Genomic DNA, 26,447 nt, shown 5'->3' with positions numbered 1-26,447 from the left:
AGATTGCAGTATTCACCACACAAATAAGGTGTCTCATTGCACTCCTTGGCACACTGTCATATGACTAGATATTGGGCAGTAAGGGCAAAGTCCTGATTGAAGGGAACATGGAATCTGCTTACAGGAGTAGCCAGTGATGTTGAACCCAAGACAATATCTAGTGCAGACACAATTTAAGTTTTTAAAAAAAAAAGCTATTATCTGACTTGTATGAGCAATATAAATGTAAAATTGGAGGATTTTACAGCATAGAAGATTCTATTTGTCCCATTGTGCCTGTGCTGACTCTCCAAATTATCCACTTAGTCCCATTTCCCCAGCATGTCGTCTTATGTTTCTTTTTGCAATATTTCTGCATTAATTTTTTTAACAAACCATTATGGATTCTGCTTCCATCACTGTTTCTGTGAGCATTCTAATTCCTAGCAACTCGTTTTAATGAATAAAAATGAAATCTTCTAATTCCATTCTTTGTTCTTTTGACAATGATCTGCAATTTATGCCCTCTAGTTACTAGTTTGCTGAACTTGGGAAACTGTAGCTACCTATTTACATAAAACCTCATTTAATGTTGAATTAAATGTGTAATTCTACGGTGAATTCTGAATAGACACGGTACATCACTCTCAACAATCTTTAGCAGGGTGTCAGAGGGTGAAAACTCTGACCTTTCACCCCCCCCACCAATCTGAAGAATTTGTAAAATGAATGTGGCGAGATCAAACACAGTCCTTGGTGAGAGGTCAGATTAGACCGAAATCTGCAGATTGAATGTTGCGTGCCGAACAAGTGCTTTTAAAAGCCTGTTTAAAACCCCACTCTCTGTCACTGATTTCAACCCACTTAAAACCTTAACCCTCTCACTGCTGCTCAGTCTGTGTCTGTCTGACTGTGTGTGTTGTGTCTGTCTGACTGTGCGTGGTGTCTGTCGGTACGTGTGTGTCGTGTCTGCGGGCGTCGTGCCTGCTCATGCGCGTTACACGTTGGCTGCTGCCCGCGCTGTGCGCCGGCCGGTGTGCGTTGCGCGTCTGGGCGTGCACGAGGAAAGGGGGGTAGGGTTACACTGTGTGGGTCTGGATGTGTGATATTCACACTGAGGGAAACATAAAATTCTGACGGCACTGGACAGGTTACATGCAGGAAGAATGGTCCCGATGTTGGGGAAGTCCAGAACTAGAGGTCACAGTCTAAGGATAAGGGGTAAGCTATTTAGGACTGAGATGAGGAGAAACTTCTTCACTCAGAGTTGTTAACCTGTGGAATTCTCTAACACACAGTTGTTGATGCCAGTTCATTAGATATATTCAAGGGGAAGTTAGATGTGGCCCTTACAGCTAAAGGGATGAAGGGGTATGGAGAGAAAGCAGGAAAGGGGTACTGAGGTGAATGATCAGCCATGATCTTATTGAATGGTGGTGCAGGCTCGAAGGGCCGAATGGTTTACTTCTCCTATTTTCTATGTTTTTATGTTTCTATGAATATTTCTCTCATTGATAAACACTTCTATCAGATTTCTGGGTGCAGTAGAGTTGAAATCCCACCATGGTAGTTTGAGAATTTGAATTCAGTTTAAGATATCTGAAAATAAAAAGGTGGTATCGGTAAGTGACCATGCAGCTGCTCCTCATAACTAAAACTAATTGTCCCTGGTATTGTCTTGTTAAATCTCATCTGCATCTTCATGATGATCCTTCCTAAAGTAAAATGTCCAAACCTTGATACAATATTCTAAATATGGCCTGAGGTTTGAGGTCTGTTGAGCAGGATCGTCCCTTTTGAAAGCTGTATTGGCCACTTCTATTTTCTGTGTCTAGCTCTGTGGTAATTGCATCCCTATCTGTGGTGGAGAAAATTTTAACTAACTGGCCTGTGTTTACCCAGATTAGCTCTCTCTCCCTTTCTTTTAACTGGGTGCTACATTGGTCACTCCCCTTATTCCAGTGTTATTTTTATGTACTGTTTCAAGCTTTATTAGTGACAGATTTCCCACAGCATTGTTTACAGTAAGTCAGATATTTTTATTAAAGGAGCAGTACAGTGCAGTAATGTTATGATGATGATGTGCCCCTTTTAAGGCTACAAAGTGCAACTGATGGTAAATAGTCAAAAGTTGATTGTTCAGGCTGTGGATTAGAATCCTGGTTTTACTTATGGGAAGATAACTTGAGGGCTGCAGATATTGTGGCTCTGGTATTTTCCTGTCCTGGGGAATTCTACTGTGTGGAACGGGAAACTATATAGTTATCTGGATATACTTGAGAGACTGAGTCTATTTCCATTATCGAGCAGAGAAGCTTAATGGATCATAAAATTCTGAAGGGTTTTGTAAGAAAGAATGAAGACTTTAATTCTAGCAGATGTCCCATGGCATGACTCTCTGAATCACCAATTTTTCTTTTTACACTTTTCAAATGCAGGAGACATAGAAACATAGAAAACATAGAACAATAGGTGCAGGAGTAGGCCCTTTGAGCCTGCACCACCATTCAATAAGATCATGGCTGATCGTTCCTTCAGTACCCCTTTCCTGCTTTCTCTCCATATCCCTTGATCCCCTTAACCGTAAGAGCCATATCTAACTTCCTCTTAGTGAACTGGCATCAACAACTCTGTGGCAGGGAATTCCACAGGTTAACAACTCTGAGTGATGAAGTTGCTCCTCATCTCAATCCTAAATGGCCTACCCCTTATCCTAAGACTATGTCCCCTGGTTCTGGACTTTCCCAACATCGGGAACATTCTTCCCGCATCTAACCAAACCAGTCCAGTCCCGTCAGAATTTTATATGTTTCTATGAGATCCCCTCTCATCCTTCTAAACTCCAGTGAATAAAGGCCCAGTTGATCCAGTCTCTCCTCATATGACAGCCCAGCCATCCCTGGAATCAGTCTGGTGAACCTTCGCTGCACTCCCTCAATAGCAAGAATGTCCTTCCTCAGACTAGGAGACCAAAACTGAACACAATATTCCAGGTGAGGCCTCACTAAGGCCGTGTACAACTGCAGTAAGACCTCCCTGTTTCTATATTCAAATCCCCGAGCTATGAAGGCCAACATACCATTTGCCTTCTTTACTGCCTGCTGTACCTGCGTGCCCACTTTCAGTGACTGATGAACCATGACACCCAGGTCTCGTTGCACCTTCCCTTTTCCTCGTCTGCCGCCATTCAGATAATATTCTGCCATCGTGTTTTTGCCCCCAAAATGGATAACCTCACATTTATCCACATTATACTGCATCTGCCATGCATTTGCCCACTCACCTAACCTGTCCAAGTCACCCTGCAGCCTCTTAGTGTCCTCCTCACAGCTCACTCCGCCACCCAGTTTAGTGTCATCTGCAAACTTGGAGATATTACACTCTATTCCTTCATCCAAATCGTTAATGTATATTGTAAAGAGCTGGGGTCTCAGCACTGAGCCCTGCGGCACTCCACTAGTCACTGCCTGCCATTCTGAAAAGGACCCGTTATCCCGACTCTCTGCTTCTTGTCTGCCAACCAGTTCTCTATCCACGTCAGTATATTACCCCCAATACCATGTGCTTTGATTTTGCACAACAATCTCTTGTGCGGGACCTTGTCAAAAGCCTTCTGAAAGTCCAAATACACCACATCCACTGATTCTCCCTTGTCCACTCTGCTCGTTACATCCTCAAAAAATTCCAGAAGATTCGTCAAGCATGATTTCCCTTTCATAAATCCATGCTGACTTGGACCGATCCTGTCACTGCATTCCAAATGCGCTGCTTTTACGTCCTTCACGATCGATTCCAACATTTTCCCCACTACTGATGTCAAGCTAACCGGTCTATAATTACCCGTTTTCTCTCTCCCTCCTTTTTTTAAAAAGAGATGTTACATTAGCTACCCGCCAGTCCATGGGAACTGATCCAGAGTCGATAGACTGTTGGAAAATGATACAGAGCAAGATGGTTGACCAGACTTGCCATATTGGAGTTTGCACCTAGCATTTAAGAGCACTGGATTGACCGAACGGGTCATGGGAACTTAAGCTACATTGGGGTGGTCTGTGATAGTATTGGGGGTTAGCAGAGGAGCTTAGCAGAACTGGGGTGGGGTACTTTGGTTTGATAAGGTGGTGATGAGAACTTGTAGCATACAGCAGGGTCATGAGTTTAGTAGCATAGTGAGGGGTTGTTGGAGTAGTGCTCCGGGGAAGTGGGTTGTCTTGAAATTTGTTAAGAACCTGGTGTGAAATCTGAGCTTCTATAGCATTGGGGAGGGTTCCTGAAGTTTAGGGTGGTCCTAGAGTTTGGTATTAATTGGGGTGGAATCCTGGAGTTTGGATGATCTCTGGGGGCAGCATCATGGATTGGGAGGCTGTTTTTCAGAACTGGGGTTTGGGGAGGGTAGTTCCTGGGGGTTGGAATGTAGAATCACAGGCCTGTTTGCTCTGGGGAGGCATGCACTAATGGTAGCAGAAAAAAGGAGCGTTGTCTGGGCTCTGGGAGAACTGGAGAGGGGTGGTGGTGTTATCTGACCGCACTGCGGATGTTCCTGGAGTCTCCTACAATTGTTGTAAATCTCCGGGCCTGGCAGCACTGCGAGTGGCTTCCATGCTCTCAGAGCTTCAGTTTGGATAGGTTGTGGGATCTGCTGGCCCTGAATTGGGAACCCCGTGAAGTTAGGGCAGTGGGCCAGGCGGCACCAGACCTGGGTCTATAGGAAAGGATAACGGCTGGAAGATGTTGGCAATGGGCAGGCAGGCAGGAGGAAAGGGTAATATCTTTAGAATAAACTTTACTAGTTCACTCAAGTGGTTGCATTGAGGTGGTGGAGGAAAATAGGCATAATTTGAAAAAATTCCATCCCCACCAGTCCAGGAGGAAAGGGATACATGGAAGTTCGGAGAGGCGGGAGTCCGGGGAGTCGGAGGCTTATAAAAGGTCCGCGAGATCAGGAGCTTGGGCAGTGTTGGATAGGCGGGAGTCCGGGGAGTCTGAGGCCTATAAAAGGCCTGTGAGATCAGGAGTTCGGGCAGCGTCAGAGGCCAGCCGGTGCTGGTGCAGGGGCAGAAGGTAAACAAAGAAGTAGAAAGAAATCGAAAGGTGACGACACAGCCAAGGGGGTAAGTGATTGGTGAGTAGTTTTTCTTTTTCTTTTCCTTTTATCAGTAGGTAACCTTTATCATTGTTGCCAAATTAAGTTAATCTAGGGGTTAAGTCATGGCAGGAGAGCTCGGAAACGTGTCATGCTCCTCCTGTGCTATGTGGGCACTCTGGGACGCTTCCAGTGTCCCTGACGACTACATGTGCGGGAAGTGTATCCTGCATCTCCTGACAGACCGCATTGCGGCACTGGAGCTGCAGGTGGATTCACTCTGGAGCATCCGCGATGCTGAGGATGCCGGGAATAGCCCGTTTAGTGAGTTGATCATACTACAGGTAAAGGGTACACAGCCAGATAGGGAATGAGTGACCAACAGGAAGAGCAGTGGAAGGATGGTAGTGCAGAGGTCCCCTGCGGTCATCCCCCCCCCCCCCTCCAAAACTGATACATCGTTTTGGGTACTACTGGGGGGGTTGACTCATCAGGGGAGGGCAGCAGCAGCCAAGTCCATGGCACTGTGGATGGCTCTGCTGCACAGGAGGGCAGGAAAAAGAGTGGAAGAGCTATAGTCATAGGGGATTCTATTGTAAGGGCAACAGATAGACGTTTCTACGGCCGCAATCGAGACTCCAGGATGGTATGTTGCCTCCCTGGTACAAGGGTCAAGGATGTCTCGGAGCAGTTGCAGGGCATTTTGGAGGGGGAGGGTGAACAGCCAGTTATCGTGGTGCATATAGGTGCCAACAATATAGGTAAAAAAAAAACGGGATGAGGTCCTACAAGGTGAATTTAGGGAGCTAGGAGTTAAATTTAAAAAGTAGGACCTCAAAGGTAGTAATCTCAGGATTGCTACCAGTGCCACGTGCTAGTTAGAGTAGGAATCGCAGGATAGCTCAGATGAATGTGGCTTGAGCAGAGGTGCAGAAGGGTGGGATTCAAATTCCTGGGACATTGGAACTGGTTCTGGGGGAGGTGGGACCAGTACAAACTGGACAGTCTGCACCTGGGCAGGATCGGAACCAATATCCTCGGGGGAGTGTTTGCTAGTGCTGTTGGGGAGGGGTAAAACTAATATGGCAGGGGGAAGGGGACCTATGCAGGGAGACAGAGGGAAGTAGAATGGGGGCAGAAGCAAAAAATAGAAAAAATAAAAATAAAAGTGGAGGGCAGAGAAACCCCAGGCAACAATCAAAAAGGGCCACATTACAGCAAAATTCTAAAGGGGCAAAGTGTGTTTAAAAAGACAAGCCTAAAGGCTCTGTGCCTCAATGCGAGGAGTATTTGTAATTGGGTGGACGAATTAACTGCACAAGCAGCAGTTAATGAATATGATATAATTGGCATCACGGAGACATGGCTCCAGGGTGACCACGGCTGGGAACTCAACATCCAGGAGTATTCAACATTCAGGATGGAAAGACAGAAAGGAAAAGGAAGTGGGGTAGCATTGCTGGTTAAAGAGGAAATTAACGCAATAGTAAGGAAGGACATTAGCTTGGATGATGTGGAATCTGTATGGCTGTAGCTGCGGAATACCAAAGGGCAGAAAACGCTAGTGGGAATTGTGTACAGACCTCCAAACAGTAGTAGTGAGGTTGGGAACAGCATCAAACAAGAAATTAGGGATGCATGCAATAAAGGTACAGCAGTTATCATGGGCGACTTTAATCTACATATTGATTGGGCTAACCAAACTGGTAGCAATATGGTGGAAGATGATTTCCTGGAGTGTATTCGGGATGGTTTTCTAGACCAATATGTCGAGGAACCAACTAGAGGGCTGGCCATCCTAGACTGGGTGATGTGTAATGAGAGAGGACTAATTAGCAATCTTGTTGTGCGAGGCCCCTTGGGGAAGAGTGACCATAATATGGTAGAATTCTTTATTAAGATGGAGAGTGACACAGTTAATTCAGAGACTAGGGTCCTGAACTTGAGGAAAGGTAACTTTGATGGTATGAGACGTGAATTGGCTAGAATAGACTGGCGAGTGATCCTTAAAAGGGTTGAAGGTGGATAGTCAATGGCAAACATTTAAATATCACATGGATGAACTTCAACAATTGTACATCCCTGTCTGGAGTAAAAATAAAACAGGGAAGGTGGCTCAACCGTGGCTAACAAGGGAAATTAAGGATAGTGTTAAATACAAGTAAGAGGCATATAAATTGGCCAGAAAAAGCAGCAAACCTGAGGACTGGGAGATTCAGCAGAGGTGGAAAAAGGGTTTAGTTAGGAGGGAGAAAATAGAGTATGAGAGGAAGCTTGCTGGGAACATAAAAACTGACTGTGTGTGTGTGTGTGTGTGTGTGTGTGTGTATAAAGAATATATCTGTCTGTCTGTCTATCTATCCTTGCAATCACATTCAGGTGAATTTATAATGGGGAACAAAGCAATGGCAGACCAGGTGAACAAATACTTTGGTTCTGTCTTCACGAAGGAAGACACAAATAACCTTCTGGAAATACTAGAGGACCGACTGAGAAGGAGGAACTGAAGGAAATCCTTATTAGGCGGGAAATTGATCCGATTGAAGGCCGATGGAGCCCCGGGGCCTGATAGTCTGCATCCCACAGTACTTAAGTAAGTGGCCCTAGAAATAGTGGATGCATTGGTAATCATTTTCCAGCAGTCTATCGTCTCTGGATCAGTTCCTATGGACTGGAGGGTAGCTAATGTAACACCACTTTTTAAAAAAGGAGCGAGAGAGAAAACGAGTAATTATAGACAGGTTAGCCTGATATCAGTCGTGGGGAAAATGTTGGAATCAATTATAAAAGCTGAAATAGCAGCGCATTTGGAAAGCAGTGACCAGATTGGTCCAAGTCAGCATGGATTTATGAAATGGAAATCATGCTTGTCAAGTCTTCTGGAATTTTTTGAGGATGTAACTAGTAGAATGGACAAGGGATAACCATTGGATGTGGTGTATTTGGACTTTCAAAAGGCTTTTGACGAGGTCCCACACAAGAAATTGGTGTGCAAAATTAAAGCACATGGTATTGGGGATAGAGAACTGGTTGGCAGACAGAAAGCAGAGAGTTGGGATAAATGAGTCCTTTTCAGAATGGCAGGCAGTGACTAGTGGGGTGCCGCAGTGTTGAGTGCTGGGACCCCAGCTATTTACAATATACATTAATGATTTGGATGAAGGAATTGAGTGTAATATCTCCAAGTTTGCAGATGACACTAAGCTGGGTGGCGGTGTGAGCTGTGAGGAGGATGCTAAGAGGCTGCAGGGTGACTTGGACAGGTTAGGTGACTGGACAAATGTATGGCAGATGCAGTATAATGTAGGTAAGTGCGAGGTTATCCACTTTGGGGGCAAAAATATGAAGGCAGCATATTATCTGAATGGCAGCAGATTAGGAAAAGGGGAGGTGCAACGAGACCTGGGTGTCATGGTACATCAGTCATTGATAGTTGGCATGCAGGTACAGCAGGCAGTGAAGAAGGCAAAAATGGTATATTGATCTTCATAGCTAGGGGATTTGAGTATAGGAGCAGGGAGGTCTTACTGCAGTCGTACAGGGCCTTGGTTGTAAATGTGGATTCTTTTCCCTCCAATCTGGTTCAGCAAAATTACTGAAACGAATACCGTTTGTGCTTTAAACAAAGCAAACTTTTATTTATAAAGCAAATCCCGATCGGGGACCTTATCAGACAGAAGGAATGCAACTCTGATAGAACGCACTCACCTCCTACGGACAAAGTGACGTTACATTGTAAAGGGACGACGGTTATACATTTTCGGCAAAAGATAACAAGATAGGGCTAGAGTGACATCCTAGTTCAGCCTATCCCTTTTGATCCCTCTTTCCCTTTGTTCACTCATAAGCCGACCTAAGTATGGTCTGATTTTAAACAAAGACCTTCTGTTAATGTTTCAGGTTAATAACATGATTTAATAAGACCTTGAGGTTTTTCTGCAAGCTGTGGGTTGTGTTTCAATATGTGTTAGTGTTGTAACATTTCGCAGTCTCGAGTCTGAGATGTCATGGCTATTCCTCCATGAATTCTTTGTTAGCTTATACTGTCCCTATACAATTCCCATGTTCTCAACTTCAATGTCTCTATACATTTTTAAACATTCACATGGTAATCTGAGGAAGGATGACGTTGCTATTGCAGGAGTGCAGAGAAGGTTCACCAGATTGATTCCCTGAATGGCAGGACTGACATATGAGGAGAGACTGGATCAACTGGGCCTGTATTCACTGGAGTTTAGAAGGATGAGAGGGGATCTCGTAGAAACACACAAAATTCTGACGGGACTGGACAGGTTAGATGCAGGAAGAATGTTCCCGATGTTGGGGAAGTCCAGAACCAGAGGACACAGTCTAAAGATAAGGGGTAAGTCATTTATGACCGAGATGAGGAGAAACTTCTTCACCCAGAGAGTTGTTAACCTGTGGAATTCCCTGCCGCAGAGAGTTGTTGATGCGAGTTCATTGGATGTATTCAAGAGGGAGTTAGGTATGGCCCTTAAAGCTAAAGGGATCAAGGGGTATGGAGAGAAAGCAGGAAAGGGGTACTGAGGTGAATGATCAGCCATGATCTCGTTGAATGGTAGTGCTGGCTCGAAGGGCCGAATGGCCTACTCCTGCACCTATTTTCTATGTTTCTATGTTCCAATGAGCCTCATGAGAAGTCGACCAAAATGGGTTCCTGATATTTCTTTGAGTTAATCGCACTCAGCAGTGACTTTCTCACTAGCTCTTCCTAAAGCTGTTCAGGGATGTTACAACTGAAAGGTGGATCAGGTAACCTGTAGTTTCCAGTACTTAGAAGAAAGACCTCAGTTGGGAAACTTTGTCTGGTTAAACTAAGAATATAGTGTGCGTGTGTGCGTATGTGCGTTCAATATTGACCAGGCCAAGACACATTCCAGTAGCATCTCTGCCTGACTGCACAATACTGAAATGCAGTACTTAGCTGGGTATGGGAGCTTATCAATCAGCCAAACTTCCCCCTTCCTTGGTCATGCCAGTTTCCAAAACTTTCATACCAAGACCCAGTAAACAGCGTAAGATCCATTTTGATCTCAGTCATAGCCTTTGAGAAACCAATAGACTGCACTACCTTTTTCTCCCTTTCCCCTCACTCCCCTCAAAAAGGAGTGTCCCTTTGGAGAAACCTCTGCCTCTAATCTGTTTATGGTTCTTTTTCACAGCTTGTCTGGATTGAGACTCCTACTAACCCTATGATGAGTGTTACTGACATCAAAGCTTGTGCAGAAACTGTACACAAGCATGGAGACATCATTCTGGTAGTGGATAACACCTTCATGTCAGCCTATTTCCAGGTAATGGTGATGGCCCACAAATATCCAGGCTACTGAATCTAATCTCAATTTCAGAAAGTGCTTTCAAACATTTGGCATGGGTTAATTTATTGACGCAATTATCACTTTTTCTTTGCATATGGTTCTTGGCATGTCTGAGTATTTTGTACTGTAAAATTGCCACGGTTACTGTAATATGTTTGCACTCAAATTGAAGGGTGTATGTAAAATGATTGAATATGAACAGTTCTTGCTATCTGACAAGGACACAAACATGGAACAATAAAGCTGCATCATACAGCTGTTGCAGAAATAGCTGCACCACCATCTTAACTACATTCTACAAAACATTGTGCACTAAGTTTTACATATTGCAAACTTTACAGCTTCACTGGTCATTGAATGTAATGGTTTCTATAAATAATTCTAGATCCAAGACTCCTTGAGATAATTTTGTTTAATGTTTTCATCATCATCATAGGCAGTACCTCGAAGCGAGGATGACTTGCTTCCACAGCAAAAAGGGATGAGTTCACAGGTGTTTCAATGAAGGACCTAATATTCCAGATCCCGAACTACATCTTGAAGGGTGGAAGATGCCTGTGCATGGATTTTTTTTTAACGTTGCACACCAGCCACCACACGGGCTTGACAGAGCTAGGTTTTGGTCCAGTGACAAGGATTACCCAAGACGACTGGAGACCAGCTCTGCTGCATGGACCTAGTGCGCGCACATATCGCAGTTTGGGCTGGTCTGTGCTGCCCTTGGGGCCCTCGGCTCTCATGGGCCCCAAACTCCCGTATCTCCTGGGTCCTGGTCACTTCCCTTTACAAATTCTTCGCCCCTCCTGCTGTGCCTGCCCGCACTGCAATCAGTGACCTGACTTTACAGCCGTCACCCTCCTGAAGCAGCACATGCTGCTCCCTGAAGCGGTACGCTGCTCCCTTCAATGGCCCCGGCCTGCTGATGGTCCGGAAGTCTTGTGAACATCACGTGACTGGCAAAGCAGCTCCCAACTCAACCGCTCAACTAACCTGTGGGCATACTCACAGGCGCATACATTACAACATGGACTTCCATAGCATTTTGCTAATTTTAATACAACTTGCCCATAATTAAATGTTAATCATTTTACAGTCTTTTGAATGCATTTTGACATCAAATCCATTACTGAAATGGAATAAAAAGACCCATTTCAGTCCATCTGCTCAGTCATTGAATAATTATAGCACAGAAGGAGGCCATTCAGCCCATCGAGCCTGTGCCGGCTCTCTGCAAAAGCACTTCAGCTAGTCCCACTCCCCTGCCCTTTCCCTGTAGCCCTGCAAATGTTCCTTCAGCGACTTATTCAATTCCCTTTGAAAGCCACAGTTGAATCTACCTCCACCACCCTTTCAAACAGTGAATTCCAGATCCTAACCAGTCGCTGCGTAAAACTTTCACCATCCCCTATGTGAAATAGTTATATTTGATCTGTGCATTCACCATCCCTCTTTGAACTTCATTTCATGGCCCTCTCATTGTCATGCTTGGTCAAGTGGTCTCTACTCGGAACTCCTTCATGGCAAACGAGCCAAAGGTGGGCAGCGGAAATGTTACAAAGGCACCCTCAAATCCTCCCTGATAAAGTGCAACATCCCCACTGACACCTGGGAGTCCCTGGCCAAAGACCATCTTAAGTAGGGGAAGTGCATCCGGGAGGGCACTGAGCACCCCGAGTCTCGTCGGCGAGAGCATGCAGAAACCAAGCGCAGGCAGCGGAAAAAGCGTGCAGCAAACCAGTCCCACCCACCCTTTCCCTCAATGACTATCTGCCCCAGCTGTGACTGTGGTTCTCACATTGGACTGCATAGCCACCTAAGGACTCATGTTAAGAGTGGAAGCAAGTCTTGCTCGATTCTGAGGGACTGCCTATGATGATGATGGTGGGGTCAAGATAAACATTCTTTTGCTGATGCTCTTAAGAATCTTCGAATATCTCAATAAGACCCCCTCCGACTTCTCAGTGTAAACAAACTGTTTCTGTAGTCTTTTCTTGTAGCTCAAATGTTCACCAAGTATTGGATAGCCTTTTGCTGCATCTTTTCCTGTCCCATGATATCCTTCCTATAATATGGTGACTGGAAAAAATACAGTACTCCAGATGGGGATGAACCAATGCTCTGTATAGGGTCAATATCTCATCCTGTAATTTGAGTTCTATTCCTTGTGCCATATAATGCAGAATCCTATTTTCTTTATTTACTGCTGTCACGCTGTGGGTTTAGGTACAGAAATTTTCATGTTTTGTGCTTGTTGACATTCAGCTGGAAGTACATGTCTAATCAAGCTTGCCTGTGGTGCAGCTAGGGTTAAATAGTCAGCCAACTCTCTGTTTAGATTACATATGTAAAGTATTAATTGCTTGAAGTACCACAAGATACCTATACTCTAGGAAGAGGTCAAATCGTTCATGATGTAAAGTGAGAAATTTGGGCTGTGGGAGAGAAAGGGAAGAGAAAAGATGATCTTTTGATGGTCTATGGTTTATATAAGAACATAACATGGGAGTAGGCCATACGGCCCCTCAAGCCTGCTCCACCATTCAATAAGATCATGGCTGATCTGATCATGGACTCAGCTCCACTTCCCTGTCTGCTCCCCATAACCCTTATCATTTAAGAAACTGTTTATTTCTGTCTTAAATTGATTCAATGTCCCAGCTTCCACAGCTCACTGAGGCAGCGAATTCCACAGATTTACAACCCTCTGAGGGAAGAAATTTCTCCTCATCTCTGTTTTAAATGGGCGGCCCCTTATTCAAAGATCATGCCCTCAAGTTCAAGTCTCCCTCATCAGTGGAAACATCCTCTCTGCATCCACCTTGTCAAGTCCCCCCATAATCTTATACGTTTCAATAAGATCACACCTCATTCTTAATTCCAATGAGTAGAGGAATGCACCCTTTCCTTAAGTCAACCCCCGCATCCCCGGAATCAACCGAGTGAACCTTCTCTGAACTGCCTCCAAAGGAAGCCTATCCTTTCGTAAATATGGAAACCAAAACTGTACGCATTATTCCAAGTGTGGCCTCACCAAAATCTTGTATAGCTGTAGCAAGACTTCCCTGCTTTTATACCCCATCCCCTTTGCAATAAGGAACGGGAGTAGGCCATACGGCCCCTCGAGCCTGCTCCGCCGTTCAATAAGATCATGGCTGATCTGATCATGGACTCAGCTCCCCTTCCCCGCCCGCTCCCCATAACCCCTTATCATTTAAGAAACTGTCTATTTCTGTCTTAAATTTATTCAATATCCAAGCTTCCACAGCTCTGAGGCAGTGAATTCCACAGATTTACAACCCCCAGAAGAAATGTCTCCTCATCTGTTTTAAATGGGCGGCCCTTTATTCTAAGACTATGTCCACTAGTTCGAGTCTCCCCCATCAGTGGAAACATCCTCTCTGCATCCACCTTGTCAAGCCCCCCCCCCATAATCTTACACGTTTCGATAAGATCACCCCTCATTCTACTGAATTCCAATGAGTAGAGGCCCAACCTACTCAACCTTTCCTCATAAATCAACCCCCTCATCCCTGGAATCAACCTAGTGATATCATTGGCCTTCCTGATCTCTTGCTGTACGTGCATACTATATTTGTGTTTCATGCACAAGTACCCCCAGGTCCCGCTGCACTGCAGCACTTTGCCAGCTTTCTCCATTTAAATAATAACTTGGTCTTCGATTTTTTTTTTTTTTTTTCCTGCCAAAGTGCATGACCTGACACTTTCCAACATTGTACGCCATCTGCCAAATTTTTGCCCACTCACTTAGCCTGTCTATGTCCTTTTGCAGATTTCTTTGTGTTCTCCTCACACACTACTTTTCCTCCCATCTTTGTATTGTCAGCAAACTTGGCTACGTTACACTCAGTCCCTTCTTCTAAGTCATTAATATAGATTGTAAATAGTTGGGGTCCCAGCACTGATCCCTGCGGCACCCCACTAGTTTCTGGTTGCCAACCAGAGAATTAACCATTTATCCCGACTCTGTTTTCTGTTTGTTAGCCAATCCTCTATCCATGCTAATATTACCCACAACCCTGTGCACTTTTACCTTGTGCAGTAACCTTTTATGTGGCACCTTGTTAAATGCCTTCTGGAAGTCCAAATACACCACATCCACTGGTTCCTCTATCCACCCTGTTCGTTACTTCCTCAAAGAACTCTAGCAAATTTGTCAAACATGACTTCCCTTCATAAATCCATGCTGACTCTGCCTGACTGAATTTTGCTTATCCAAATGTCCTGCTACTGCTTCTTTAATAATGGACTCCAACATTTTCCCAACCACAGATGTTAGGCTAACTGGTGTATAGTTTCCTGCTTTTTGTTTACCTCCTTTATTAAATAGTATTTTATGTCAGCTGCTCTCATTGGACTCTAGTTGACCATCAATCCAATGCAGAGTCACCAACTTGAAGTGTAGGAGGCTTGTGTCAAAATTTGTGTTTTACAATTGTGGTTGAGTGAATGCAGCTTTGCAGTATAATTGTTATTTAGCTAACGATTCCTTCTAATTGGGACTATCCTGCTGAGTTGGGAATTGGTTGGATAATCCCATTTGAAATTATATCTAATTTAATGTTTCATTTAAAAGAAGAAATCTAAGTCTCCACAGCAATAATTTTTTTTTTCTCTCCTTTCTTTAGCGTCCTTTGGCCCTTGGTGCTGATATCTGTATGTATTCTGCGACAAAATACATGAATGGTAAATAAAGCATTATATTTGCAGTTTAATGTTATGATCTGACATCTGAAAAATAAAGTGAAATTCTGCTGCAGTGCATTGATGATCTGTTTAATGTTTGTGATGTGTATAAATGGTTGTAAGCAATTGACATGCCATGATCCCCATAAGTATTACTTCCTCCCTCACCAAGTTCCAGTTTTCAAATGGCTGCAGTTACATGATTAAGTACTGCAGTTTCAAAATCTATATGGCCTTCAGCTTAAAGCATTCTGTGATGCAACCCCTCTTTTTCTTAATAAAAATTGACACACTTGCCTCAAGTTTCTGAATTTCTTTTCTATTTTGCTTGATATTTGTGGTCCAGCACCATATTTTAAACTTTGTGATTGCCAGGCCTGCTTTGTGACTTTGGGTGTTTGCTGCAGCCCTAGTTGCACTGATGTTTTTTTTTAATTCCTTTCTCTGTCCTGCTCATCAAATCCCTGTTGTGCCTTGTTGGTTCAATTTAGGGACCTGCTCTTAAAACTTCCTGTTACACACCCTTCCTCCCCCCAGTTGCTTAACCCCCATTTTTCCTCTTGTTATTTACCCTCCGTCCCATCTTTTTTGTTAAATCCTTTTTCATCATGTGGTTTTTTTTTTCCCTTTTTTTTTGTTGGGGGAAAAAAAAGTTGTTTTTTAAATTCCCTCGGCCTTTCCTCCAATCATCTGTTCCCCATTATCTGAAAGCCTGGTCCAATTTCTAACTTTCTCTTTCGATTTCAGTTTATAACTATCTTTTTTTCTTCCACGCTCTGTGTCTCTGTCTCGCTCTGTGTCTCTGTCTCGCTCTGTGTCTCTGTCTCGCTCTGTGTCTCTGTCTCGCTCTGTGTCTCTGTCTCGCTCTGTGTCTCTGTCTCGCTCTGTGTCTCTGTCTCGCTCTGTGTCTCTGTCTCGCTCTGTGTCTCTGTCTCGCTCTGTCTCTCTGTCTCGCTCTGTCTCTCTGTCTCGCTCTGTCTCTCTGTCTCGCTCTGTCTCTCTGTCTCGCTCTGTCTCTCTGTCTCGCTCTGTCTCTCTGTCTCGCTCTGTCTCTCTGTCTCGCTCTGTCTCTCTGTCTCGCTCTGTCTCTCTGTCTCGCTCTGTCTCTCTGTCTCGCTCTGTCTCTCTGTCTCGCTCTGTCTCTCTGTCTCGCTCTGTCTCTCTGTCTCGCTCTGTCTCTCTGTCTCGCTCTGTCTCGCTCTGTCTCTCTGTCTCGCTCTGTCTCTCTGTCTCGCTCTGTCTCTCTGTCTCGCTCTGTCTCTCTGTCTCGCTCTGTCTCTCTGTCTCGCTCTGTCTCTCTGTCTCGCTCTGTCTCTCTGTCTCGCTCTGTCTCTCTGTCTCGCTCTGTCTCTCTGTCTCGCTCTGTCTCTCTGTCTCGCTCTGTCTCTCTGTCTCGCTCTCTCGCTCTCTCGCTCTGTCTCGCTCTGTCTCGCTCTGTCTCGCTCTGTCTCGCTCTGTCTCGCTCTGTCTCGCTCTGTCTCGCTCTGTCTCGCTCTGTCTCGCTCTGTCTCGCTCTGTCTCGCTCTGTCTCGCTCTGTCTCGCTCTGTCTCGCTCTGTCTCGCTCTCTCTCTCTGTCTCGCTCTCTCTCTCTGTCTCGCTCTCTCTCTCTGTCTCGCTCTCTCTCTCTGTCTCGCTCTCTCTCTCTGTCTCGCTCTCTCTCTCTGTCTCGCGCTCTCTCTCTGTCTCGCGCTCTCTCTCTGTCTCGCTCTCTGTCTCTCTCTCTCTCTCTCTCTCTCTGTCTCTCTCTCTCTCTCTGTCTCTCTCTCTGTCTCTCTCTCTGTCTCTCTCTCTCTCTGTCTCTCTCTCTCTCTGTCTCTCTCTCTGTCTCTCTCTCTCTGTGTCTGTGTGTCGCTCGCTCTGTTACCCCAGCACATATCCTAACTCCTTTAGAAACCAAATAACATATTCCTATGAACCCTATAATCATGCCTGCCACAATAAATGCTTTACCAGATGCACCAGATTGATCTAAGCACTGCTCGTTGTAACTGTTCATTCACAGTTTGTACCTATATACTCCCACTTCTCTCACAACTGCTGTTGGCTTCATCCTTTCTATAACCCGCTGCCACCATCAAACTGGCCTGCCATTTCAAAAACTACCTGGAATTTCCATGTAGCTGGTTCCGCCCTGCTGCCGTAACTTCGTCAGATGTGCGGTTCTGTTCAGGATGGTAACGGGAAGCAGTTAGGATGTTGCAGACTTGTCAGGTTGTTGCTTGGCTAGTCTGTGGGACAGAAGTCCCAAATTTGGCACCACTCCCCAGATGTTAGGAAGATTTTGTACGGTCGACTGGGCTGTGTGCATTCCTCGTGTCCTGATTTGATGACTTATTCAGAACTGATTGGTCCGCCCGGTTGCATTCTTCTTGTTTCCAGCCATTTGATAAATTAATAAAATTTGCAATTATAATTTTGTAGATTAATTTTGGTTGTCTTGTAACAGACAGCAGCTGTTTTGCTAGATCTTGAGTTCAAAGCATTTAGCACGGTTTAATTTTTTTGTAGCTTTATCTAACATTTATTCAGTTAAATCTTTAATGAGGCTATTCACTTGAATAGCCATGTGACCACAATGTGTGCATTACTAAAACTTTTTAAAATAACTTTTTACATTTCCAGGTCACAGTGATGTAGTCATGGGCTTGGCTTCTATGAATCGGGATGACCTATATGAAAGATTGAAATTCTTGCAAAATGGTAATGATTTACAGCTCTCTAAATGCTATAGATACAATTAGTTTTTTTTTAAGTAAAAACAAATAATGTGTAACAGCTGTTAAAGGTTCTCCTGTGGCATTCCTCATGGTAACAATACTGCGCTTCCATAGGAGAGGGTTGTTCTACTGTGAAATAGTGTTCTTCTGGCAAGGTGGAGTTAACCTTGAAATTACTTTCCTGGTTTTAATGATTGGCTGGTTAGGGAATTTTGCAAATTGGCATGTGCTTGACAGTTTCTGCTCCAAAGCACATAACATTTTAAGATTACTTGGCGTCTATATAAAAGCATGATATCTGTGTAGTTATGTAGTTTTAATATATTAATGTATCTGCTATGACATTGCTTGTGGTAAGTCTGAAGTGCTGTTTGAGTTACAAGCAGTTGGACCATGTAATGCAGAATGTATTCTGCTAAGGTCCAGCTGTGTTTAAGCACAACTAGACGATCCCTTTTTGGAGATCAGGTAAGGTCATATCCTACAACTTCAACTGTGCAAGTGCCTACCATTTAACAGATGGGCCTCTGATTTGCCCAGTTAACTTTTTATATTAAGGAATCCAGCCATAATCTTGAATTAATGTCATCAGATGAAGGAGAAGAACTAGGGTTATTTGTAATATGTTGAGTGGGTATAAGGAAATCTTGTCTTTATCCTCTTAACTCTATCCTTGGCTGTGAGGCTTGATTCTTGTGGCAGTTGCTGAGGATTCCAAGTCTGGAAGGGACTAACATCCACACCTTGTGCTCTGAGCCCAATCAAATGAGGAGACGATGATCTAATCTGATATAATATTAACTGAAGCCAGAAGTTAAAATTGGCTGAAGTCGTCTTGGGTATGGAAAAGGTTCACCTGCTCTCCTCTATTAAATGTCGCCTTGGTAACCAATACACTGGCCATGGGGAGATACTTGCGGTGCAAGGAGTCCAACATCTGAGGAGTAAGTCCTTTTACAAATCCAACCCCGTCACTGCATAATATGTGGAAGCACCAATGCCACGCAATACTCTTGCAATCAGTGGTTAAAAGTCAGATGGGCCTTTAATACTGTAGTAGGGGTGTGATGGAAACATAGAAAATAGGTGCAGGAATAGGCCATTCGAGCCTGCACTGCCACTCAATGAGTTCATGGCTGAACATGCAACGTCAGTACCCCATTCCTGCTTTCTCGCCATACCCCTTGATTCCCCCTAGTAGTAAAGACTACATCTAACTCCTTTTTGAATATATTTAGTGAATTGGCCTCAACAACTTTCTGTGGTAGAGAATTCCACAGGTTCACCACTCTCTGGGTGAAGGAGTTTCTCCTCATCTCGGTCCTAAATGGCTTACCCCTTATCCTTAGACTGACCCCTAGTTCTGGACTTCCCCAACATTGGGAACATTCTTCCTGCATCTAACCTGTCCAAACACATCAGAATTTTAAACGTTTCTATGAGATCCCCTCTCATTCTTCTGAACTCCAGTGAATACAAGCTCAGTTGATCCAGTCTGTCTTGATATGTCAGTCCCGCCATCCCGGGAATCAATCTGGTGAACCTTCGCTGCACTCCCTCAATAGCAAGAATGTCCTTCCTCAAGTTAGGAGACCAAAACTGTATACAATACTTGAGGTGTGGCCTCACCAAGGCCCTGTACAACTGTAGTAACACCTCCCTGCCCCTGTACTCAAATCCCCTTGCTATGAAGGCCAACATGCCATTTGCTTTCTTAACCGCCTGCTGTACCTGCATGCCAACCTTCAATGACTGATGTACCATGACACCCAGGTCTCGCTGCACCTCCCCTTTTCCTAATCTGTCACCATTCAGATAATAGTCTGTGTCTCTGTTTTTACCACCAAAGTGGATAACCTCACATTTATCCACATTATACTTCATCTGCCATGCATTTGCCCACTCACCTAACCTATCCAAGTCACTTTGCAGCCTCATAACATCCTCCTCGCAGCTCACACTGCCACCCAACTTGGTGTCATCTGCAAATTTGGAGATACTGCATTTAATCCCCTCGTCTAAATCATTAATGTACAATGTTAACAGCTGGGGACCCAGCACAGAACCTTGCGGTACCCCACTAGTCACTGCCTGCCATTCTGAAAAGTACCCATTTACTCCTACTCTTTGCTTCCTGTCTGCCAACTAGTTCTCAATCCACGTCAGCACAATACCCCCAATCCCATGTGCTTTAACTTTGCACATTAATCTCTTGTGTGGGACCTTGTCGAAAGCCTTCTGAAAGTCCAAATACACCACATCAACTGGTTCTCCCTTGTCCACTTTACTGGAAACATCCTCTCAAAATTCCAGAAGATTTGTCTAGCATGATTTCCCTTTCACCAATCCATGCTGACTTGGACCCATCATGTCACCTCTTTCCAAATGCACTGCTATGACATCCTTAATAATTGATTCCATCATTTTACCCGCTACCGATGTCAGGCTGGCCGATCTATAATTCCCTGTTTTTTCTCTCCCTCCTTTTTTTTAAAAATGGGGTTACATTGACTACCCTCCACTCCATAGGAACTGATCCAGAGTCTATGGAATGTTGGCAAATGACTGTCAATGCATCCACTATTTCCAAGGCCACCTCCTTAAATACACTGGGATGCAAACCATCAGGCCCTGGGGATTTATCGGCCTTCAATCTCATCAATTTCCCCAACACAATTTCCCGACTAATAAGGATTTCTCTGTTCCTCCTCCTTACTAGACTCTCTGACCCCTTTTATATCCGGAAGGTTGTTTGTGTCCTCCTTAGTGAATACCGAACCAAAGTACTTGTTCAATTGGTCTGCCATTTCTTTGTTCCCAGTTATGACTTCCCCTGATTCTGACTGCAAGGGACCTACGTTTGTCTTTACTATCCTTTTTCTCTTTACATATCTATGAAGCTTTTGCAGTCCATTTTAATGTTCCCTGCAAGCTTCCTCTTGTACTCTATTTTCCCTGCCCTAATCAAACCCTTTGTCCTCCTCTGCTGAGTTCTAAATGTCTCCCAGCCCCTGGGTTCGCTGCTATTTCTGGCCAATTTGTATGCCACTTCCTTGGCTTTAATGCTTTCCCTGATTTTCCTTGATAGCCACGGTTGAGCCACCTTCCCTTTTTTATTTTTACGCCAGACGGGGATGTACAATTGTGGTAGTTCATCCATGCGGTCTTTAAATGTCTGCCATTGCCCATCCACTGTCAACCCCTTAAGTATCATTCGCCAATCTATCCTAGCCAATGATTTTCTATGATGCACTGCAGTAGTGATCTTTGAATGTTGGCAGAGTTTGGTTTCTAGTAATTTGTTCAGATTTTCAGTAATTGTGACCAAACTTGGGTACAATTTTTTTTAAATATGGAATTCCCCAATGTACCTATCCAAGGCTGGTGACTGCCCCTTTTGTATGTCTCTAATATCCTTGGACATCAGTGAGCTTTATGCCATATACAATTGATCAAACATGGATCAGTCTAGCTTTGGAACCTCAGAACATGTAATACTGGTTTTACTCCATGGCTGCTGCCTGCGATTCCGATTGGTACAGAAGACTAGAATTCACAAAGCTGCTGGTTAGTTTTAATTGGGTCCCCTGCCCTGTTGATACCCACCGGGGTGGTTGTTGTGATTGCTATAGCTGCTTCCACTTATTTATTCTTCTAGCCAGAAATCTTCTTGCATTATCTTTCTGGTCAAACAATATTTTCCTAGTTCAAACAAAAATTATATTCTGTTAGTGGAAAGTTATGTTTAGAAACTAAATGCTGTAGAGGAGCAGAGATTTGGTAATAAAGGTGCCATGTCCAAAATCCTGAATCCGGACACGGGGGCTGATCTGTTGCGGGGTCGTCCGGAAACCGAAAAATGTTCCGAAATCTGGACTCCTCCGGCGGCCTGACCGACCGCCCCCTCCCCTCCGTCAGTCCAGGCAAAGACGTTCCAAAATCCGGAACAGCCTTGGTCCCGAGGTTTCCGGATTTCAGATGTCACACCTGTATAGATATATAAATCATTAAAAGTAGCAACACAATTGATAAGGTCATAGAGTGCAAACAGAAGTACTAGGGTTCCTTTATGGAGAAATAAAATACAACAGCATGGAGGTAATGTGACATTTGTATAGAATCTTGGTTCGATCCGACTTGGAGGACTGTGTGCACTTCTGGTCTCCAGGGTTGTGATGGCAGGGGAGGGGGTGTTAGATGTAAGAGTCCATCTGTACTTCACATCTTAGGCCATGTTTGGTTTACCTACTGTTCAAATAAATAACTTCTTCCGAAGTGCAAAATGTGATTTATAGAATGTGTAAAGAAATCTTTTTTTATAGGAATATTAATTGTGTTGCAGCAATTGGTGCTGTTCCATCTCCATTTGACTGCTACATGTGTAATCGTGGCTTGAAGACCTTAGCCCTTCGAATGAAACAGCACTTCAAGAATGCAGTGATTGTAGCCCAATTTCTGGAGGCAGACCCCCGGGTCGAGAAGGTCATTTTTCCAGGTCAGTGATTCGGACATGATTTCTATTAGATGTTGCAGGCTATTTCTGGAGTAAACTAACTGGATAGAGGTCGTAGAGTTGATGATCTTGCACTGTTTGTATTCTATTGGTTGTCGTTTTGCTATCCATAATTCTTCCAATTAATAACTCTCAGATGTGACTTAATTCATTAGATACTCTTCCATTTCATAAAATTAGTGCTGTTAACTGTTTGCATTTGTCTCATTCCAATAACTCGTGGTCTTGTACTGCACTTCTGAGTGCATTATCGACAACATTTTAAACAACCATTTCAGTGTAGAGTTGCACTGCCATTTCTGTGGAATGGAGTGTAAAAACGAAAAGTCCTTTTTAATATTGACAGCTTGTATTCATCAGTGGTGTGGCACAAGTTGTAGAAAATTCATAGAGGCGAACTATTTCTGGATTTGTGATAAACTTAGTTTGGCTACTTTGTTTTATTTTTAAAAAGCGTGTTCTTGTAACTGTAAACCTTTTGCCCTTCATCATGTTTGTCAGATGAATAAACTTTTGTACCCCACCTCCCGCTGCTGAAAAGCATCCCTTTTCTCTGGAAATGCTGAGTCATGGAAGGATACAGTTCCATGAGTGCTAGATGTCCTACAGCACTTCTCTTCTGGCAACCAAGCCTAATCCTGTCTTTAGCTCGCATCTACCTACATGCCATTCTCAGCAGAAATTGCTTGGTTGCTGTCAGCAATGGGCTGTAGGCACAGCTGAGACAACTTGTCATGTCTGTATTGCTGGCCCAGCTAAATCAATGCAGATTAGAGATTGAAGCTGAGGACTTCCTCATCTGTATAGCTCCGTTCTATGTTGGACAGTGCAGTTGTTAACTGAGTCCTTTAGGGAGCTGTGAAAGTTTGAAGCAACCTTCATTTAGATCATTTTTCCTTTAAAATGGGATCTATAGAGTGCTGGCTTTTTTCACGTAGCTGTGAATACAATATTTACTATGGACACAAAAGTATAATCTAATAAATAATAAAGCTTACTGTGAGGCCACAAATACTTCAAATAGTAAAAACTGAAAATACTAAACATTACGATACAGTAACATTGGTGTGAGGGGTTAAGTTTCTCTAATCCCAAATTCCTGGCATTTGCATTTGATTTTGTATAAGTTGAGCCACATATGCATACATTCTTCTCTTTTCTGTGCCCTCTCATCTCTCCTGAGAGCACTGGTTTTTTTGCCTTGCAAAAGTGGCTACTTTCATGTGAGATCCTAGACTGAGAATAGCTTGCTGATACTCAAACAGGGTGGTGCGGCCTTCCCTTAAAATCCATACATGCATGCTTTTCAGCAGGGATCACTGGATAATGATCAGGAGTGGGAAGCCTGGCTTTTTCCTACTCCAACTCAGGCCCCGATGCCAACCTAGCATTGTTACTACTGTGCCAGCTGAAATCGGCTAGCTCCAGAGACTGGGATTAACACCTCAAACCTTCCTAGTCAGTAGGGCTCAGTCCCACAGTGAACAATGCAATTGCCCACTACGACATTGGGGTGTATCGTGGCGGGAAATTTAATTTTTTTTAATTCGTTCATGGGATGTGGGCATCGCTGGAAAGGCTAGCATTTATTGCCCTTTGCTAATTGCCATCGAGAAGTTGGTTAGCCGCCGCCTTGAACCTCTTCAGTCCGTGTGGTGAAGGTACTCCCACAGTGCTGTTATGGAGGTTTTTGACCCAGCGACCATGAAGAATGGCGATTTACTTCCAAGTCAGGATGGTGTGTGACTTGGAGGGAACTTGGAGGTGATGGTGTTCCCAGGCACCTGCTGTCTTTGTCCTTCTAGGTGGTAGAAGTTGCGGGTTAGGGAGGTGCTGCCGAAGAAGCATTGGCGAGTTGCTGCAGTGCCTCTTGTAGATGGTGTACACTGCAGACATGGTACGCCAGTGGTGAAGTGAGTGAGTGTTTAAGGTGGAGGATAGGGTGCCAATCAAGTGGGCAGCTTTGTCCTGGATGGTGTCGAGCTTCTTGTGTTGTTGGAGCTGCACCCATCCAGGCAAATGGAGAGTATTCCATCACACTCTTGATATGTGCCTTGTAGATGGAGGAAAGGCTTTGGGGAGTCGGGAGGTGAGATACTCATCGCAGAATACCCAGCCTCTGACCTCTTGTGGCCACATTATTTATGTGGCTGGTCCAGTTAAGTTTCTGGTCAATGATGACCCCCCTTGCCCCCCAGGATGGTGAAGGTAATGTCAAGGGGCGTAGTTACACTCTTGCTTGTTGAAGATAGTCATTGCCTGGTGCTTGTGTGGTGCAAATGTTACTTGCCACTTATCAGCCCAAGCCTGGATGTTGTCCAGGTCGAGCTGTATGCAACATGGATTGCTTCATTATCTGAGGTGTTGCGAATGGCACTGAACACTGCAATCATCAGCGAACATCCCCACTTCAAACCATATGGTGAAGGGAAGGTCATTCATGAAGCAGCTAAAGATGGCTGGGCCTAGGACACTGCTCCTGAGGAACTCCTGCAGCGATGTCCTGAGCCTGTGATGATTGACTTCCAACAACCACAAACACCTTCCTTTGTGTTAGGTTTGACCCCAGCCAGTGGAGAGTTTTCCTCCTGATTCTCATTGACTTCTATTTTACTCGGGCTCCTTGATGCCATACTCTGACAAAAGCTGCCTTGACGTCAAGGGCAGATGCTCTTGCCTCACCCCCGGAATTCAGCTCTTTTGTCCATATTTGGATCAAGGCTGTAATGTGGTCGTGGCGGAACCCAAGCTGAGCATCAGTTAGCAGGTTATTGGTGAGGAAGTGCCGCTTGATCGCATTGTTGACAACATCATCCATCATTTTGCTGATGATTGAGAGTAGACTGGGGCGGTAATTGGCTGGATTGGATTTGCCCGGTTTTTTGGACAGGACATACCTGGGCAGTTTTCCACATTGTCAGATAGATGCCAATGTTGTAGCTGTATTGGAACAGCTTGGCTCGAGGCATGGCTAGTCCTGGAGCATAAGACTTCATCACGACAGCTGGGATTTTGGTCGGGGTCCATAGCCTTTGCTGTATCCAGTGCACTCAGCCATTTCTTTATCACGTGGAGTGAATCGAATTGGCTGAAGACTGGCTTCTCTGATGGTGGGGACCTCAGGAAGTTGCTGATATGGATCATCCACTCGGCACTTCTGGGTCTGGCTGAAGATGGTTGCAAACGGTTCAACCTTTTCTTTTGCACTCGCATGCTGGGTGCCGCCATCATTGAGAATGGGAGTATTCATGGAGCCTCCTCTTAGTTGTCTATCCACCACCATTCATGATGACTGGATGTGATCGGACTGCAGAGCTTTGATCTGATCCGTTGATTTTGCGATCGCTTAGCCCAGTCTATCGCGTGCTGCTTCCACTGTTTTTAGCATGCGTTTTGTCCTGTGTTGCAACTTCCCCAGGTTGGCGCCTTTTTTTTTAAAAAGGTACTGCTCCTGGCATGCTCTTCTATACTCTTCTTTGAACCCTGGCTTGATGGTAATGGTAGATTAAGGGAAATGCCAGGCCATAAGGTTACAGATTATGGCGAAATACAATCCTGCTGCTGCTCATGGCCCACAGCGCCTCATGGATGCCCAGTTTTGAGCTGCTAGACCTATTCTGAATCTATTCCATTTAGCACGGTGGCAGTGCCACACAACAAGATGGAGGGTATCCTCAGCATGAAGAAGCGATTTTGTCTCCATAATGACTTTGCGGTGGTCACTGCTACCGATGCTGTCATGGACAGATGCATCTGCGACAGGTAGATATGGAAACATAGAAAATAGGTGCAGGAGTAGGCCATTCAGCCCTTCAAGCCTGCACCACCATTCAATAGGATCATGGCTGATCATGCAACTTCTGTACCCCATTCCTGCTTTCTCTCCATACCCCTTGATCCCTTGAGCCGTAAGGGCCACATGTAACTCCCTTTTTGAATATATCGTACGATCTGGCCTCAATAACTTTCTGTGGTAGAGAATTCCACAGGTTCACAATTCTGAGTGAAGAAGTTTCTCCTCATCTCGGTCCTAAATGGCTTGCCCCTTATCCTTGGACTGTGATCCCTGGTTCTGGATTTCCCCAACTGCGGCCACATTCTTCCTGCATCT

The 26,447-nt window shown here is 44.5% G+C and overlaps 1 protein-coding gene across 1 annotated transcript in view; it reads left to right on the top strand.

Moving 5' to 3' along the window:
* Window positions 1–26,447, top strand: part of LOC139268595 (cystathionine gamma-lyase-like) — a 72,407-nt gene that overhangs the window by 30,892 nt on the left and 15,068 nt on the right. The window contains exons 5-8 of the mRNA XM_070886979.1: window positions 10,246–10,377; window positions 15,048–15,105; window positions 17,729–17,806; window positions 22,166–22,318. Of these exons, the coding sequence (XP_070743080.1) occupies window positions 10,246–10,377; window positions 15,048–15,105; window positions 17,729–17,806; window positions 22,166–22,318 (421 nt within the window). The remainder of the gene's footprint in view (window positions 1–10,245; window positions 10,378–15,047; window positions 15,106–17,728; window positions 17,807–22,165; window positions 22,319–26,447) is intronic.

Source organism: Pristiophorus japonicus, chromosome 8 (assembly GCF_044704955.1).
Source record: "Pristiophorus japonicus isolate sPriJap1 chromosome 8, sPriJap1.hap1, whole genome shotgun sequence".
In the NCBI taxonomy this organism is placed as follows: Eukaryota; Metazoa; Chordata; class Chondrichthyes; family Pristiophoridae; genus Pristiophorus; species Pristiophorus japonicus.
Note: the sequence above shows the minus strand (reverse complement) of the source record. Positions and strands in the feature narration are given on the sequence as shown.